Consider the following 14720-nt stretch of genomic DNA (forward strand, 5'->3'; position numbering starts at 1 on the left):
TTTTCTGCTGGCTCCTTTGCACTTGCCTTCTCTGTATTCTATTATGTTAACTACGTTGTGACTCACAGGGAACGGATGCTGCCAGTGAAACTATGGCACATCATTGCTTTCAACTACAGCCATCTCCTGAGACACTATGTGAACATTTTGTCTCTGATGAAATACGGCAGCTGTGTTCCCCAGTCTCATGCCGAGATCCACACCAAGGCTTCTGGCGGGGCATTTTACATTCCTTTCTGGCACCTGAGCTCACCATGGCTCCCTCAACTATCTGCTATTTTCTTTTGAATCCTAAATGATGGCAAACAGCACACTCCGGTCTTCGATTGTTGCTGGTGTTAGGATCTTCGCGGCTGTTCCTCAGAGGTAGGCAGTTTATCAACACTTGAAGGTTGATGGACAGCCCCACAGTGGTTCTCAAGGGTCACTTCCTGCCAGATTTGGTACATGCCTGTAATCCCAGCATGTGCCAGAACCAATACAAATACAAATACATCCTTGGCTACATGGCGCGTTTGAGGCCAGCCTGAGTACATGAGACTCTGTCTCAAAACACACAAAAATTAAAACATTTCTCATCAGAAAGAGTTTGTTTGACCATACTTCCTGTTCTCTGTCTTAAAATGGGTTCCTTACTTATGTATGGCAAAACGGTCCATCAGTGTTTAAATATTCATTCAGCTGAATCTTTTACCTCCATTCAACACACCTAACTTTTAGGGAGCAACCCTGTCCTGGGTGTGACAAAAAGCTTGCAGCAAGGAGGAAGCACAGAATGTAAGCACGCGCAATGAGCAGCAGTGTGCTTTTAGGTTTTCTGTGCTGGGAAGGAACCTGCCTGTCTGTAGACCCTAAATGCTTCAAGGGGCTGGCTGTGTTTGATCGTGTGATCAGAACAAACCCATTACCATAGTAAACCCACTCCTCCCACCTCTACACGTCATTTCTTTCTATATGACCATTTACATATGAAGATGGTTTGATTGGTATCCCCACAGACTTAAACAAAAAGGATACAATGGACATTTCAATAGCACTTTCTACAAAAAGAATACTTTATTCAAAAATAGGATCTTTTCAAAAAGAGAAAACTTTTATGTACAGTTACTTTGTTTAGAAACAGTCAAAAGCATAATAAGAGAAATTGAGATTCCAAAATTATGATTCGTAACATGCAATACTGCTGTTGAAGTCTTTCTCTTACCATACACATTTCAGTAATTCACATTTGTTAAGACAGTGTTAGGGATGACAGAGAAGTTGTGTATGAAATCTTTCCTCCTACAGGCCACCCTTCCTGGAAGACATAGAAATGGCAATGGCTTGGCAGTGCAATGTTCAACATATGATTTAAAAAGTGGGAAAAATGGTCCCTGCCTCTCAAACCTAAGATCTGGAAAGAAATTTATTTTTTTTTCTAACTTTCAAAAGTTTTACTGTTTGTATTCACAAGCAAAATCAGAGTAATCTTAAAAGACAAAAAGTGACTTCAAGTGGTATTTTGGACTATGCCTTCATGCTCTGGCCAGAGGGAGTTCATTACAACGAGTAGCAATGTGGGAGCAGAGCCCTAGACACCTCGGTTTCTGAGAGTGCGGCCAGGCCCTTACTGACAGTGATTACAAGGAAAACGCAAAGCCTTGGCTGCTCATTGTCTCAACCTTCAGAGACAACTTCACGTTCTGCTCACCCTGCCCAGGAAGAGACAAGGAGGAAACTGGGGAGGACTGCTTGTTAATTTTACATTGTTTAATAATTAGAGGAATGCTGCAGCCAATGAAGGTCACTATTTACAAGTAAAAATATTCAACACAGGCCATAAAAAATAATGGAACTCGCAAAAGACTAGAACTTGATTCAGTGAAAATCATAGGAACAGTACTTCCGGGTGGTTTCAGCCTTCCTCTAGAAATCACACGATAATTCCTTCCCTCTACTGCCACTTTGGTTGGGTTGCTATGTACCTGGTACCTTTCTTAGTCATTAGTTACATCATTTCCTGTAGGATCTCATATCCAATAGGCATTTTTTTTTGACCCCCAAATCCTTTTAATGACATCACAGGAATAAATGCAAACTGCCTGCCAACAATAGCTACTTGTCAAATAGTCAATTGTCATTCTTCATATAAATAACATCTATAAAGAACAAAATGAAGTTGCCAATGAACTTATCTGAAGCAAATATACAAAGCTCTTAACAAAAACAGGCCGGCTGCAAAAGGCCAAATATAAAAAGATTAGCTATACATCAAACTGTCATCCAACACATTTTAATAATTAAATAGTTAAATATAACACTGGATCAAAAATGATCCCAGACAGTGAAAGGACTAATCCCGTTAATCCCACAATTTAATGAGGCCATCCCAACCACACGTGATGACCTTGGATGTCTCATGGGGATGCCACACTGCGCCTATGCACACTTTGTCATGGGCTTTAAAGCGACTGTAGAGTTTGGTGGTCTTCCAGTCCCAAATGTTTAACTTTCCATTTCCGTCTCCTGAAATCACATAGCTGCAACAGAATGAAAACCAGCCTTAATCATTCATACACCTTGAACTGGTGAAAAAGTGAAGGGAGCTTATCCCTTTACTGTAAGAAATACTCAGAAGAATCAATGAATGAGGCAGTCTGTGGCTGAACACCTCCAGCCCCTCCCCCAGTAAGCTGCCAGTCTAAGAGCTAGAAATCTCTTTTTCACTGAGGAGCCTGGGAGTCTCTAGACAGGAAGACTGCACAGGGGAACCAGCATCACATGTAGCCAGGGAACACGGTAGGCACGCTGTACTGCAGGAACTTTTATACATCAGTTGCCTCAATATGATCGAACACGTTGAAGACTGAGTCACAGGCAGGCATCTGAGGCCTAATTACCATGCCAAAGACACAAAGGCGCAAGGCTATCTGAGTTCTTCAACCTGTGTATCTTTAGCTAAGAATTGGGAAATGAATAAAAAAAATCTCACTAATTGTGACCTAGAAAGATCCAAAAAGCTACATTTCAGTTTTCAGTGCAGACGAATCTGTAGACAAGATATGAAGCTCCGTTCAAGTCTGTGACGCAGAGCTCTGGCATCCACTCAGCCATGGGGATGAGAGAGAAAAAAGTCATGGTGATGTAGACAGGAGTGCGTCAGGTAGGTGGATAAAGGGCACAGGCCTAAGTAATATCAGAAAAGAGACTGAGGAAGACTCTACAGAAAAGCAAAATCCAATTTTCTGAACTTGTTCTTGCCTTCATGACTGTCCTGTCATTTTGAAGTCACAGTTCTCGCATGACTACACAGCCACAGTGACTCGTGGAGCACTGTTATCGGAGTACTACTCTACACGCCATCATATTTGAGTCTGAAGACTTCAACTTACCTCATGTCTGGTGAGAAGTCCACCTGGCAAGCATAGCCTGCTACCATATGGCCCTTAAAAATTTTCTTCTTATTTAATCTGAATCTGTTCTGTGCTCCAAAAATTAAGATCTGGTTATCCATTGACTGGCATGCTAGCCATTTCCCTGTAAAATGCAAAAATTGGCGTATTTTAGAGGAAGAGTGAAACATTTCTTAACGTTTACTTACAAGTGTGATGAGGATGGGTTCACTGACCAAGCAGCACACTGTGACCTAACATTACCACATTCAAAAATCTACACAAATGGGCATGAGAACGTGTCAGACAGGATTACAAAACTGCTTTAAAGAATCTTTTATATGTAAATTGTTAAAATGTTCTCATTTTGAAGAAACAGACCAATATTTCCTATTCCTTTGAAAGAAAAGTGCTTATTAAATGATATACTGAGCCTGATTTGTGTTGGAAGGGAAATTATTAAAAAGAAACAACAACAACAACAAAAAACCCCAACTGTCAGAAATCCAAAATGTCGACTCTAAATCACCTATTCTTTTATTTTTTTCTAAACAAGAGAGTGGGAGGGGTGATTCACACAGGAAACCCAGTAACCACTCCTAATATTGAGAAGGTTTCCTTACACAAGGATGGCAACACACTGACTCCCCCTAAGTGGAGCGCCCCAGTTCTTGTGAGTCCAGCAATTACTCTGCATCTCGGAGCACGTTCTGTGTGCCAACTCACCGTTGGGAGACAAAGTCACCGCAGGCATTGAGTGCATACTGGGCTCCGCTATGTACTTAAAATCCACAGGGATATCCCTAAAGGTTGAAAAGAGCATACAGATCAGAATAAGTAGTTCACAAAGGCACTTTTAGAAGAACTGCCCAAATGTACCCATGTAACAGCAACTTGCCTTTTCATTAAACTTCCAGGGTGGCGTGTACTACTAAAAAGCTGTTATTTCAAAAATGACTTTCCATGAAAATTATATTAGTGTCAGAAGTTGTATTTTCTAACTATTGAACTTTGGCCCTTGTATTACTATTCTTTAATGGTGAAGTCAGCAACCAGATGCTTCAGCAAGCCTATGAGGAATGCTATTACCTGCCCGTCAACCTTCCCTCATTCCCTCGTGAGCACGTGGAATGTTAAAAAGCCCAGCAGTGAGCAGAACGACAGGCAGGGCTGCAGGGATCGGCGTGTGCTGGTTTTATCTGCCCAGAAATAATGACCCAGGCCACCGAGTTTAAGCGCTTGTAGCAAGCCTATTTACAGTTTACATATAAAGTATTTCCACAGTGTATAGTACAGGACAGCAAAAACTTCATGATAAAAACGCCTGAATACAAAAAAAACCTCAAAAGTTTTCACTTAAATTGAGAACCAGCTATACTAAGTACCATTTCATTTTCATTATTTTTCATAATAAAAGTTATTTGGTAATTCGGGGAGGAGTTTTGATGCTGCTTCCTACGGGACCCACAGTGTTTGTGTGGAGTATTGTAATCTGATGAAACAATACGAGGTGAAGAGCAATTTCAAATTATGGTATGGTTCGAGTTTCAATATTGTGCTTAACTGGGAAGTAATTTGCTTAATTGGAAAATAATTATACTTTGCCTCAGGTTCAGATTTCTCTCTTAGGTTATCCAAAACACCTCTAGAAGGAACAAATGACGAGAGGAAAAAGACTTCTGTTGCAGCCAGGGAAGTGACATTTGCCTGCTCCCAGGACTCACATTTCTAAGCACAATGAGATGCATCTTTCTAGATGACCCAAGTCTAGGAAGGCTCAGTTTTTAAAAAAGATTCATGTTCCCCACCTTCGTATCTGTCACTAGTAGGTACTGAATTTTATAACACGGCTTGGGACAAGAGCACTTTCTAAATTAACCAACCATACTGTAGGTTCACATCTTTAGTATACATAGCAAAAAAATTCCAGGGTCCTGTTTCAGGAAGTCTCAGTACTTGGCACAATAAACTAGAACAGTGGTCCTCAACCTGTGGGACGGAACCCCTGCGGGGGCTGAACCTTCGCGGGTTCACATATCGGATCTCCTGCTTATCATGACTCACAACAGTAACAAAATTACTGGAATGAAGGAATGAAGTAGCAACAAATAATTTTATAGTTGGGGATCTCTACAATGTGAGGACTTGTATTAAAGGGTCTCATTAGGAAGGCTGAGAACCACTGAGCTTGAACAGGAACTGAATCTGGGCTACCTCTGGAACCTCACTAGTTCTGGCAAAAATGCCTGCCAGGCACAGTGAAACTGCATTAGATCCTGTAACTCAATATAACAAGGTTGGAACTGATTTCAGATAATCTGGTTTGGAAATGAACTTAGTGAAAGTTAACAAGTCTGTGGCATTTTAAAAACAAAAGGTAACCAGCAATGTTTATCAATTTCTGTAAGTTTCCTTTAAAAATATTTCACCAAAATAAATATCTTTGGTTGAAAGAAAAAAAAAAAAATAAAGCCCTCGGAGCAACCAACCCCTATGCCTGCTGACAAGCTTTCGGCTGACTCACAGGCCACAGCTGCTGCTATCTGCCATCCCCCCCATTCTCCTGCTCAGCTACGCTACAGCCTTGCCTGTACAGCACTGCTGAAGAAAGCCCAGCCTCCCCTGGTTGCTTCAAGTCTTTCTTTTCATGTGTCTGGGTGTCATATTTACATGTGTGCTGGGTGGCTGTGGAGTCAGAAGGCATCAGAACTGGAGGTGTACAGGGTGTTCTGAGCCACCACATGGGTGGTGGGAATGGAACCTGCGTCCTCTGGAGTAGCAGCTGGTTCTTTTCTTTTATCACGGTGCTTGCCACAACGAGGCAGCGGACAGTTAAGTTTGGAAAACCTCCTCCTGTACAGAGGCCCCAGTGCTGGGAGCGTCCTGCCCCTGGGGAGTCTCTGCGCTCAGGGCTCCCTCCCCCTGTGCTGGCATCAGAACCAGCAGCAGTTACTCTCAGGCAGCCGAGAGATCTGGGGTGATGGGCTGCTTTGCTCTCCACTAAGCAGAAGCCAATTACCTTCTCTCCCTACAAGTCTCCCCATCTTCCCCTCCCCCACCCCATGTAGCCACAAACTCAAGTTCTGAAATCAGTGGGACCTGCAGGTTGACTTTTGACCTTTTCATGTCCTATATAACCTTAGGTAAACTTTAAGCTTTGTTAACTTCCTTATATGAAAAAAGAAAGAGCCCACCACACATAAGGCTGCGTTGCACATTAAGAGTCCACATAAAATGTTTATCTTGGTGACTGACGTTTGGATGCACTAGCTCCACCACTCTATCTCCACTAATGACTGGACCAGTATGGACTTCTGATGACTGGGGAGATGGCTCAGTGCCTAAGAGTGCTTGTTGTGTAAGTGTGAGGACCAGAGTTCAAATCCCTAGCACCTATGTAATAGCGAGGCATGCGTGTGAGATAGAGGAAGACACCTGACATCCTTGTCTGGCCTTTGCATACATCACCCACACGCGTGTGCATACAGCATATGTACACACCCCAAACCATCCAAACTTCATGTTCACATCACATTCTCAGAAAGAAAGGCCACCCCCCCTTTCTTTCACTTTGAATGGAACGTGGGGCCTTGCACATGCTAGGCCGGCGCTCTCCCACTGCGCTCAATCTCTAGGCCTAAGATTCAGCATTTGTGAAGACCGTAGTTTTAAACCATGAATGGTAAGGGTGAATGAGGCTAAATGTTAAGATTAGATACAAAATCCAGTCAGTGTCCTTGGGGATGATCTGCAACAGTACAGCGATGGTACAGAAGTTGCCAGTTGCACTGAACCTGAGATGCGCTCAATTATCTGGACGGTACTGAGAGCCTGTCCGGCTCTCCTTGAGAGGCAGGCTGAGGAGGAAACCGCTGGCTGTGGTTCAAGGCCTTGCTTTCTTTTAAAGTGCAGCTTGGGGGGGGGGAGGGGGGAGGTGAACACTCTAGTCCTGGCTAGGCAGTGGTCTCCACTGAGCTGTGCTCTGTGACTATAAAAACAAGCCGGGTTCCACCCAAGAACTGATTTTAATAAGAACGATCATCACTTATTTCTTTGCAACTAAATCATAAAACAATCATGACAAGTAATGAAACCAGCTGAAGGATTTTTCTTTAGAAAAACTTTTTTTCTTGATATAAAAGGAAAAAATAGTCAATATATTCTGATTATATTCCACAAGCAAAATGTTTAAAGCTGATGATATGGGGCAACTTCCAGCATGGATGATTACAAAGCTGACATTAAGAAAACCGAGAGCTAACCACATTGGTATTTTCTTTGGATTTGTTCTCAGTCCAGGATCTTTATGTGTGACCCGCACACGACCAAATGTAGCCAGACATCCGACACCTTGCCTGCCAAAGATGAGTAAGACATCTAAGAAGGACTGAGAGGGGGCTGGCAGGACGACTCGGTGGGACACAGTGGTGCTGTGCAAACTTGATGACCCGAGTTTGATCTCTAGAACCCCCAGTGACAGGAGCACTGACCCCCGAGAGTTGTCTTTGACTCTACATGTGTGCCAGCGAAACACACACCAACACTTGCACACATACATATCCAAAAATAATAAACAAAAATTTAAAAAAGAGCTGGAGAGCTGGCTCAGCAGTTGAGAGCACTGGCTGTTCTTCCAGAGGACTCTGGTTCTAGTCCCAGTACCCACATGGCAGCTCACAACTGTCTGTGACTCCAGTTCCAGGGGATTTAAACACCCTCATATCAATGCACATAAATAAATTACATATAATTCATTTAAAAATTTTAAAGAAGAATGTGAGATATGACAATATAACAGTTATCATGACCACAAAAAATAAAAATAAACAAACAACAACAAAAACCCAGTTCAAATCTACATACTTTGGGGAGATTCTCCAAAGACTGTGAAGGATAGTATAAATGTTAGTTCTCAATTTCCAAACTGTCGGTACTTAAATAATTAAAACACTTTGGCTGGAAAAATATGCAAATAGCTGCATATTATCAGGCTTTGGTTATAGTTTTTTAGTTGTTGTTTCATAAAAGTCAGATTTTTTTTTTTACTGATGAAAACTCACCATTCCCAAACTCGTAGGCTCTTATCATCAGATGTACTCACAAATCTTCGATTCTCATCAACGAAAACAATAGTGTTGACAGCTCCCAAATGCCGGTCATATTCCTGCACGACCTCTCCACTGCGAATGTCCCACTGTGCAGCAGCAAGAGGGAAGGCACCGAGGTGAGAGGACTCATGAAAACCAGCAAAACACACCCTGGAGCCTAAAGACTCTAAGCACCCAGGTTTATGAACTGACTGCTTCCCTCTAAGCACGACATGGGTGGACCCTCAAAGGAGCAGACATCAACCACGTGACTGTCCTGCTCTCTTCCCTAACGCAATCTGAAGCTCCGATCCCGACAGATGGACTGAAGAAAGACTTACCTGCACAATCTTCTTATCAGACATCCCAGCCACAAAGAGATTCTGCTTATCTTCATCGGGATTGAACTTGACACAGTAGGGCACTTTGCGGTTGGTGAATCTTGATATACACTGTCCTAAACCGAAGAGTCAAATTAAACAGGAAACATACGTTTCACTCCCGAGGGATGACAATGGCATGAAGATCTACTGAGCAGCCAGCCCTTACTGAATTCTGAGGAAGGGCAGCTTGCTTGCTCTTAAAGCCACTACACTGATACTTTTCATAGATTTTTAATGATTACAAACATCACTTTTAGGAGCTGGGGAGAGGCCTCAGGTGATAACCATGCTTTCTGTGTAAGTGTGAGGATGTGAGAACAATCACCAGCAATCATGTCAACAGCCAGGCATGGCTGTGTATGTCCGTAAACCCAGCACTGAGGGCAGAGACAGGAATCCTGGGAGCTTGCTGGTCAGCCAATGTGGAGAAACTGTTAAGCTTTCAGTTTAGTGAGACCTTACATCAAGGCAATAAGGTGGATGTGTACACACACTTATGTACACACACACACACACACACCCAAAAGTAATGTACCACCAGTTATGGAGAAACATTCTAAGTACATCAGTGCAGAGGACTATTTTGAGCAACAGAGAACATTACTGATACAAGCCATGAGAGTAACTCATCATGTCCAGCTGAGTGATGAGTTAGAAATAAAGAGAAAATACTGCGCGATTCTATCTCCACGTTAAAGAGCAGGCATAGGATCTGTGGTGACAGCTGTTCCTGTGGCTGCTGGGAGTGGGTGCAGACCAGGAAAGGGCCCTGGAGGCTGGAATGCCATAAGCCTTGATCTCAGTGGCATTAACATCACTGAATCTCTGTGCACTTTATGCTTTCGGCATATCTTAATTTTTAAGAGCCGTGGGATGGGTGCCTCCCAGCCTTGGGGACATTGGAGAAGCCCCTAGTCCATACACTGGACCAATCACATAAGAAGGGGAGGTGGAGCCCAGGCAGGAGTGACTGTGAGCTTCTCCAGGTGCCACCAATGTGCACCCAGAACGAAGAATGGCCGCCAGCAAGGGGAGGGAACTAGGCTGGACTCAAGTTAGGAAATTTAGATTTGGCTTTTCTGTAGGGTCTTCCTCAGTCTATTTTCTGGTACTGTTTAGGCCTGTGCCCTTTAACTACCTAATGCGTGCCTGTCTACCATGACTTTTTTCTTTGTTTTTCTATGTTGCTATGGTTTGAATCCAACTTGCCGCTTACTTAGATGTGTGCTCCTGAGAAACATACCTTTAGTGCCAGGTTCCTCATCTGTAATGTAAGACTACCACCCACCTCTATGGGTGCGTTACAATCAAATTATATATGCATACATACATTTACATATATCCTCAGCATAGTCAATGTCCACTAAATATTCTTTATTATCATTAAACTTGACTTTATTTTTCAGACTGGGTCTTACTCGGCAGCCCAGGCTGGCCTTGAACTCATATCTTCCTGCCTCAGCCTCCTGAAAAGCCATGTACCTTCACGCCTAACTTTCTAACACTAAAAAATACAAAACCACAAATCCCGATGCAGTTAATATGGCTGTAGTAAGTGAAACCGACTGGTCCATGTGAGGTGAGATCTACATCATCAATTAGGTAACTGAATTAAGTTTTGCTTTTGGTCTGTGCTGTGCAATGCACTGCAGTGGGAGATGTGGGGAAATAGAGATCAGCCAGCTGGTGTACAGAACAGCGTGCGTTTGTCTGTCTATCAGTGTTTGCCGTATACCCACAGAGGTGAGAACAGTGCTTCCCAGGCTGTAAGGATGCGCTTCAGTCTATAAGTCCATGGTGCTATCAGCTGTTCCAATACTGAGAGGTGGCAGTTGGAGGAGGCATCATTTCACCACAGGGCCGGTGTTAGGGTCCACACAGAAATGCTAGCCCAGGAGAGTAACGCACACTCACCTGTCTCAGTGTCCCAAAGCTTAAGGTACCTGTCGTAGGCTGCGCTGAGGAACTGCGTTCCTGCGGTGTTGAAGCAGATGTCTCTCACAGCTTTACTGTGACCTAGAGGTGGAGCCAAAAGAAGCTACGGTCAGGAGCTGTCTCTGCGTGAGCACTCCAAGAGAAGTTAGACGGGGGTCTCAAGGACGCTGTGGTCAGGATCCCCAGCCCCAACTGCCTGAGGCTTGAGGGTGACTGTTTCCCTTCCTTGTAGATGCAGGTGGCTCTGATGCCTTACACTTCCACAAGAACCGAGGGAAAACATCTACTTAAAAATTTTTTTGTTGTAGTGTCTTTTTCTGTTTGTTTGCCTGTTTTGGTTTTTTCATGACAGGGTTTCTCTGGATAGCCCTGGCTGTCTTGGAGCACGCTCTGTAGACCTGATTTGCCTGCCTCTCCTCCTGCTGGGATTACCACCACGGCCCAGGATCTTTTAGTATGCAATATGCATGCTGATACATTTACTGAGAGCTAAAGTTCTGATTATTGCTCATGAAAGAACCAAAGCTGAGATTTGAGGCTCACCATGCTGGAAGTAAAAACAAAGTGTCCCAAACCTCAAGTCCAGGAAACTGTAGCCCTTATTCAGTAATTATATATTTCTGTGATCACATTACTCAATTTCATAGACATTGACTGAAAACTCTGATGTTAGCTGCATTTTCTAGAAGCTGGTATTCCGATACTAAATTAACTTCAAGGCACTGATCATACTTTACTTGGAAGTCAACCTTGCAGGCCAATAAATCTTCTCCAAGTTTTGAGACAAATAAAATGTAGATAAGAAAAGCAGAAAAATCCCATTTTTCACCATGACCAGGACACAAATAACTTCACAAAATGTGCCTGGCTCAAATTGTCAACCATGGGCTCCATCCTGGAACCACCTCCACCACAGAACTGCAGTCAGGCGGGTGCAGCACAGCACATGAGCCATGGCAACGCGCATGGCAACTACAGCCCCTCTGCAGAGGAGCTATTTGTAGAGAATTCCAGTCTCCCCCTCACCCGCCGAATATCTGGCAGTATAGGTGAGGCCGATGGAGAGCAAACCCGCTGTATCTGAGGGGCATTTTATTCCCCTTCAGACAGTTAACTGTTGCCCTAGGGGTGCGCTGGGGTGGCATCTCAGTATCTATCTGCACAGATCACCCATACCACTGTACCCTTAGCACAGCATGGGAGAACAGACTCCCACTTTAATCTAAAAACAGAGCCACTGTGAGCCACAGCACGTCAATGTGGTACAGTTAAATTTGGAAAAAGTAATGAGAAGCGACAAGGACAGAAAAGTCTTTGTCAGAAAGGCTACTCTGGCACACAGCCTACCCTCCTTTTGGTCCACTTCTTCTCTTTAAGGAGTTTCCTCAATCACATTTTTTATGTTCCAGCTGCTAGCTGCCAACCTCGTCCAAAAGCTTCACCTATGGCTGCTGCTTACTGGCCATCTTCACAGGTTGCTCAGATATAACAAGCCCAGACCTCTGCCCCCTCCCTTGCGCCCAGACCTCTGCCCCCTCCCTTGCTGGACGGCAGTCACTACCATTCACCTGGCCACCTGGGGTCATCCACGGTCCCTGCCATGCATCACTCATATCCTGTTAGCGAATCTCATTCCATTCTTTTTCTGTCCCTGTGCTTTTGTCAAACTCTCACCATTTTTAATAGAGACTAATAAAATAACTGTATAGTTTATTTTCTTACTACCTATCAAAGTGTCCTCCATATTGCCATATAATCTGTGTACACTTCCAATCACATTACTTCTAGTAAGGGCTGTTAAATGGCTCTTCACTGCCATTAGGATACCGTCTCTTTCATTAGTGGCATGACTGGTTCTCCATGCCCTGGTTCCCTTTCTATTTTCAGCCACACCTGTCCTTCTCCTATCTGCTGGCAATCGTTACGTCACGTGGCCCCCAACGCAGCACACTTTCTCGTGACATTTGTGTTTCTACCATTCTCACCTCCTAGTCCGCTCTGCAAACCGAGAGAGAGATTTATTTCTTTATGACTCAGCTCAGGTCTATGAATACTTCCCTTCACATCAGGGCAGTAAAATTACTGCTGATGATGTTATCTTTCTTGCAAAAGCTTTTCTAAACAGATTTATAGACAGAGAGAAAAAGAAATATTACCAATAAATGTTCTCAGACAGCGCCGGTCTCCATAAACTTCCCATAGCTGGAGAAAAAAAAACAAACATATGACAATATTAACCGTTTCTTTATGGTGTTGGAAATTGAAGCCAGGGCCCCATGTACACTAAGAACGTGCTCTGCCACTGAGCGAAGGCCCTAACCCTGGGGTATCAACTTTAATACAAGTCTTTATCAGTAACAATAGTTATTTGCTAGCTGTATGTGTGTGTGTGTGTGTGTGTGTGTGTATACACATCCTGTGGGCACAGTGGATTTAATGAGTAAGTACTGGTTAGTTTGCCGGTCTATTATATTTTTGGGACACGGATTATACACAAACATATTTTTTATACGTGAAGAGGTTTTTACATCAAAGCACCAAGAGGATTTAGCTACAGAGGGAGTTTATCTGAGTACTTCCATTTCTTATTGTTTTTTCTTTTATATTTTATGTATTTTTCGATGAGGAACAGTTTTTAAAGGAATTAAATGTATTGGGATTGCTGTCATGAGTCACTTAAATATTGAAAAGTATTTTTAAAAAATCTTTTCTGGTTAATGTACATGATCTGAATGAAAGTAGTATCTATGGCTCATAATTCTAATCATTGCTAAAGCAGATAAATACAAAGATTTCAAAACTAGTGTTGCTTTTGTCTACCTCAAGTTCACCCTGACAATGTTGCTGTGCTCTAAGACTGAAAGCATTTTCTGGCTACCTAATGCCAACCAGAGAGAAGCCTCAGGTTCCATACATGCCAGGCAAGAACCTCTGGGCCCTACTCCCTTGCTTCAGACTGTAATTATTATTTTTTTTTCAAATATTTTAAGCTCTGACAGCCACAAAACTGCTGTAGGTTTCAGCATACATCATGCTGATTCATTGTCTTCACTCTCCCAAAGCACATGCTCTACTCTCCCTGTCCCTCTCCCCACAGTCCCCACCCCTTTCCTTGGCCTTCCTGCAAAGGCATGCTTCTTGTAAAGCTAGAACCGGCTCCTGTGCCTGCCTGTGTCATGGTGATTTACATCAACCTGAGATGATCATTCCCAGGAAGAGTCCATACTTTCAAACCTTTGATAGTATAATCCCTCTACCCGCAACAGGTACCTGATAAATGTCTACCTGAGCTACATTCAACTTTATGTTTTATCTCTTGATCCAAGGGAGGATCATAATTTCAATGTATAAAGTGAAAGTTAAAGAAAATTAGGGATTTTCTGGGAAACTGTTTTAATTAAAGACAAACTGTTTCTATTATGGACTAACGCCTGAATGGCTGCTCCCACTGAAAGCAGTGGCTTTATATACTGATAGGACTCATCAATACTTAAAAAGTCTAAAGCCTTATCGATGTCACTGTCCAAGCCACAAGAATACTACAGGGTTAGTATTTATTGAGCTACCACAATGATCTGGACACAGAAGAGACACTACCATACCAACTATTCTTTAAAACTTAAGGTTTCAAAGAAGTTTTCTTTGCACTGAGTTGCAAGAATAACAGCTCGCCTCTCCTGTCACTCCGCAACTGGGAGGAAGGTTCAGATGGGGCTTCCTGAGAGCACCAGGAGCAGGAAAAGGCCGAGGGCACTGCTGGTTGGTGTCCCAGTGTTCAAAGGGGAAGGATAAAATAAATTAGACTGTCTACTCAGCCAGTCTGAGCAACAAACAAACTCAGTTACATATCCATAACCTCTATAAAAAATGCATTATTCCTGATTCAATATTTATGTGCCCAATGCCAAAGTGATTGGATTATATCCTAATCAGTTGTCTGAGCT

The 14720-nt window shown here is 43.1% G+C and overlaps 1 protein-coding gene across 1 annotated transcript in view; it reads right to left on the reverse strand.

Annotated features, from left to right (window-relative positions):
* Positions 1-1037: 1037 nt before the first annotated feature.
* The window catches only part of Cdc40 (cell division cycle 40), a 49819-nt gene continuing 36136 nt past the window's right edge, over positions 1038-14720 (reverse strand). Inside the window, exons 9-15 of the mRNA XM_021648658.2 lie at positions 12933-12978; positions 10756-10857; positions 8800-8915; positions 8432-8565; positions 4098-4174; positions 3372-3516; positions 1038-2519 (exon numbers count right to left, since the gene is read on the reverse strand). Of these exons, the coding sequence (XP_021504333.1) occupies positions 2342-2519; positions 3372-3516; positions 4098-4174; positions 8432-8565; positions 8800-8915; positions 10756-10857; positions 12933-12978 (798 nt within the window). The 3' untranslated portion in view covers positions 1038-2341. The remainder of the gene's footprint in view (positions 2520-3371; positions 3517-4097; positions 4175-8431; positions 8566-8799; positions 8916-10755; positions 10858-12932; positions 12979-14720) is intronic.

Source organism: Meriones unguiculatus, chromosome 20 (genome assembly GCF_030254825.1).
Source record: "Meriones unguiculatus strain TT.TT164.6M chromosome 20, Bangor_MerUng_6.1, whole genome shotgun sequence".
NCBI lineage: Eukaryota > Metazoa > Chordata > Mammalia > Rodentia > Muridae > Meriones > Meriones unguiculatus.